The sequence below is a fragment of the Atta cephalotes genome (genome assembly GCF_000143395.1).
Source record: "Atta cephalotes unplaced genomic scaffold scaffold00505, whole genome shotgun sequence".
Lineage (NCBI taxonomy): Eukaryota > Metazoa > Arthropoda > Insecta > Hymenoptera > Formicidae > Atta > Atta cephalotes.
In genome coordinates this window covers 1-4,513 of record NW_012130569.1, presented here as the reverse complement: position 1 = coordinate 4,513, position 4,513 = coordinate 1, and the positions used below count along the sequence as shown (strand labels likewise).

Here is a 4,513-nt window from a genome sequence, read left to right as displayed (position 1 = left end):
ATAAAATCTATATTATATATAAATAATGTTAATATATATATGTACAGTTAAATCTTAGTTTATAAATACAATTTTACCTTCATATGAGATCTTTATTTTTGTACAGCGCAATCATTCAGTTTCACAATTTCCCACTTTTAGATTTTCTGTTTCTTCTATCTAAAAACAAATTTTTAAATCATTACTAATACGTTATTTTAAAATTAACTAACTAAATTTTTGATACATGAATTATTACGTATTACACATGAATGCGACGGATAATTGTAATGCATTTTTGGATGCAAAAAGTTATCGGCAACATTTTCATCTCCTATTATCCCAGTCAGCTTCTGAAATATAACGTAAAGTGAGATAAATTTCTAATACATTGCAAAAGATCTTGCGTATTTATATATTTATTGTTGCTATTTACCTCTTTTGGTTTTGGAGATAGCTGAAGTTTTATTTTTGAATTGGACGATTGTGTGGTCTTTTTTTTAGGTGTTAATAGCATTTTATCTGTTACAGATTTCAAATTTTTGGTCAGATAGGACTCTGCGCCTTTTATATACATTCCAACCGGCGATATTACGTGATCATAATTTCCTATTTGTCGATAAATGTTCTTCGCTTGAGGACTTATATGCTTGTTTTGCTTATTCATTCCCGGTAGTAAATTGGGAAAGTACGTGCGTTTCGGCTTACAATTTTTGTTAACAAGTGTTTTTCCAGGAGTTATAAATAATCGTGGTTTTGTAACCAGTTTTTTTGTCGACGAAGGAGTAATACTCTTCTTTCTCGGTGAAGACTTCGGTACTTGTAAAGTTTGCTCATCCTCTAATACGACTGACAGCGCGCAAGTATTAAAATCTTTGTTGAACGTTTTCTCGGCTTGGCCATCTTGTCTGTCACAAGGAGTGCGAGGACTGCTCAATCTTGTCCGATGAAATAAATTGAGCAAAGATTTATATTTTTCCAAATAATCCTGATATTTCTTTACACTCATGAGAGTTTTCATTAATTTATCGTCAACCTCAATCGAAGAATCATTGATATTTGGATGAATTTCTTCCATCGGCTTGAAATTTTCGTCAATTTCCATCACTATCTTTGCTGTATCGAGGCACCTCTGTCTTTTTTTTGCAATCTCATACATAACCGTACTCTCAAAATCGTTCGGTTTGATCATTTCTTGACGCTTGTCATGTTCTGTTTGCTGCTTAAGTATATCAAATATTGCCTCTGAATCCATTCTATCATACTTTTCATTTAGTAACAATCTACATTCTAGACTCTCTTCAGGTAATTTATTGTACTGATATGTTGAGTCCGAAGTACATGTTCCAGCTTTTTTTATCTGTTCGTGAACGATAGGTGAATTCTCCAGAGAGGCCATTTGGTTTTCACAGGTACGCAAGATATTAGCCATACTTTGTAAAGGAGACTGTAATAAATTCTTCTCCCTTGGGACAGTATAGTCATTATCAGGAAATAACTTTTTGCACATCGTTTCTAAGCTTTCAAATGTATTTGTATCGTTCAATAAATTTTTTGTAATATAGGAAGTATTTTTTGACATACGCCAACACGCTTTCTTGGGGCTTTTAGTATTACATTGAGAAGAAACAGGCGTTGTAAAATGTAGGCCTTTATCAGGAGATAAAACACTCAAAGATTTTCGCAAGAGATCATGAGACTCTTGGCTTTTTCTTTTCGTACAAATTGGTGTCGACATGCCAGGAGATTCTGGCCATTCAGGAATGGTCTCGTCCTCTAGAAATTTACACATTTTTCGAAGTTCTTCATTAAATCTAAATAAACTGAGTTCTGGGTATTGTGACTGTGCGTGAGAATCGTTATTTATAACAGATTCTTCAATTATCGTTAGTAAATTTTCTGTAAAAACTTTTGGTGCGTCATGGTAATCTACAGATAAACGCCTTAGCAAACGTTGTTGCACAGCTGTTTCTTTCAATAACTTTTGATCTGCCAATGACTGTAGCAATGTTTTTAATTCAAAAGGACTAAGTTCGTCTTTGGAACTCATTTCGCTGTTTGAATCATGCTGATTTTCTTTTGGAAAATCATCTTTTCTGTTTAATAAAACAGAATTTGATAATGATAATGCTTCAAAAGAAGGAACGATTGTTTCAACTTCCTTGCGACTCATTTTTTTCGTTGTATTTTTAGTAAGAAAAGAAAGCTGATCACTTTTAATATTATAATTCCTATCCCTCCTCAAAGTTTTATCAAGCACAGTGTAACTTTTTGATCTTTTAAGTTCTCGATTAAGTATTATATTTCTCAGTGACTCTGCTGACATGGAACGTGGACGATTATTAAGATCCTGTTGTCCCTTGAACTTTTTATTTAAATTACAAAAATTAATGTCTTGGCTGACATTAGTTTCAGATAGTGTAGGACTTAATTGTTTTTTAACACCATCATATTCATTATTCAGATATTCATTATTAAATAAATTTATACATTTATTCAAGTCTGGTTTGATTGACAAATATGATGTTCCATCAGATACAATTAATGCATCGTCTATCAACAAAGGATGTCTGTTTTTATATCCCATATTATAACTTTTCTCAGCAATATTGCACGAATCTGAGATAAATTGCTGATTGGTTGAACTACCAGCTAGAATTACAGACTCAACACAAGATGTATTCTCCGAACAGCCATGTTTATGAAATTCATCTGATACCTGATTTGATTCATCTTTATTTATCGTTATTGTTTGACCTATAAACATGCATATTTATATATAGTATTTTTTATTTAATGTCAAATAAGTCGACACTAGTATCGTTCTGTCTTTATTTATACCCATGGAGTGCAAAGAAAGATAAAACAATTGTGTCGACTTGTGTCACTAAAAAGAAGATAAAACTTTAATTAAAAATTTGAACATATAAAATTATAATAAGGTTTACATAAACATTGATGTTTATTGGCAAGAATAGTAATGATTGTTAGGTCTGTTTTTTTCTATATCAGGACTAAAGTTCTTGCATGATTCATTTTTCTTCTTTTTCTTTTTATCTTATATTGAGAAAGAAAGGGAGAGAAAAAGACAAAACACAAACTGCAAAAACATTCATTCCTGAGATACGGAAAAAGAACAGACTTATTATATCTTTATTATTTATCAATGGTAAACAAGGATGAAATAATTCACTTGTGTTACATTATCCTTGCTGAAAAACAAAGATATAAAAATTAATTCCATTACTTTAAATACAAAGCGCCACTACAATCTGAATGTTAAGATGTTGAACTATTATAAAAATTAATTATTTTACTAAAAATTTTTTTTGAGTAAGTAAATACACGTGGTTATTGCCTTCTCATTTTTATATAGTACACTTACTGTATACTATATAAAAATAGAAAAAGGTATTAAAGACCACATATGTATATATACAGTATTTAATTACACACACAATATATACAGCATTGATAAAAAATATTAGCACTTTATTAACTAGCATTTAAAGTTTTAGATACAAATTTGCTATAAATTATCCTTTGTTTCAAGAATCTTTTAAGCCTATTTTATAATGTGCTCTTAGTTTTCTGCTTTTGTTTTTTTTTCTCCTTTGTAACCATTTTATCGAAAATTATTTCTTGCTATATATTTCTTGTTTCTTTCGAAATTCATTAACTTTTATCTCGGGTGATATAAAATAAAAAACTGGATAAAAAGCAAAAAAATAAGATGTAAATAACAGCAAAAAACAAGAAATAGGGAATAAAAAGCACATTGTAGAACAGATTTTAAACTTGTGTATAATGCCAGTAACCAATAAGTACAACAAAGTAAATAAAAGAATTCTAGAAGAATGAAAAAAATGAGTGCCTAAAATTTTTAGTCAAAACGGTATAGGATTATGTGTAGAATTACAACAGATTTTATTTATAAATGCTGACTGTAAGCACAACATATAAAGAAAACATTATCGTACTTACGAAAACTATTTAAGGAATCTGTAAAATTATGGGCACGTCTCCGTCGAATGCTCATTTTAATTTCTTAGAAAATGTCTGCTACAATAGTAATAATGTACAACAGTAATAATGTAAGAACAGAGCAATTCGCTCGAAAAGTCAGGAATTCAAGAGAACATGACACCCATAACGGCTCAAACACGCTTACATTCTACTGAAACTGAACTTGTTTTCGAATGGTCAGTGGTACCAACATATTCGATCACGTGATAATGTATTAAGCCCGGATTCTCATGCAATATATCTATGGTTTGTTCACATTAGATTTGTTCGACTTGCTTACACTTTTTACACTTAGCATCTTTGCTTTTCCTCTTTTTAGCGCCAAATATTTATCTATCTCATTTTAAGTGTAAAAAGTGTAAGCAAGTCGAACAGACCAATTGCTTGAAATCCCTAAAAATATTTGTATAAAAATATATATATATATAATAACTTAAAACGGGATATATATATATATATATATATATATATATANNNATATATATATATATATATATATATATATATA

The 4,513-nt window shown here is 30.0% G+C and overlaps 1 protein-coding gene across 1 annotated transcript; it reads right to left on the bottom strand.

The window, feature by feature from the left end:
• Positions 1–111: 111 nt before the first annotated feature.
• On the bottom strand, positions 112–4,018 carry LOC105625260. Its single transcript, XM_012206599.1, has 4 exons — positions 3,964–4,018; positions 416–2,736; positions 246–332; positions 112–159 (listed from the first exon to the last, which is right to left on the bottom strand). The coding sequence occupies exons 1-4, from the start codon at positions 4,016–4,018 to the stop codon at positions 112–114; spliced, it is 2,511 nt and encodes an 836-aa protein (XP_012061989.1).
• Between the last annotated feature and the right edge of the window lie 495 nt (positions 4,019–4,513).

Bases quoted from the DNA above. Each gene is read 5' to 3' on its own strand.
- LOC105625260 (XM_012206599.1), bottom strand. From the start codon at position 4,018: ATGAGCATTCGACGGAGACGTGCCCATAATTTTACAGATTCCTTAAAT. The intron at 2,737-3,963 runs GTAAGTACGATA...GCATGTTTATAG, and splicing joins AGATTCCTTAAATAGTTTTC to GTCAAACAATAACGATAAAT. The intron at 333-415 runs GTAAATAGCAAC...GTTATATTTCAG, and splicing joins TATCTCCAAAACCAAAAGAG to AAGCTGACTGGGATAATAGG.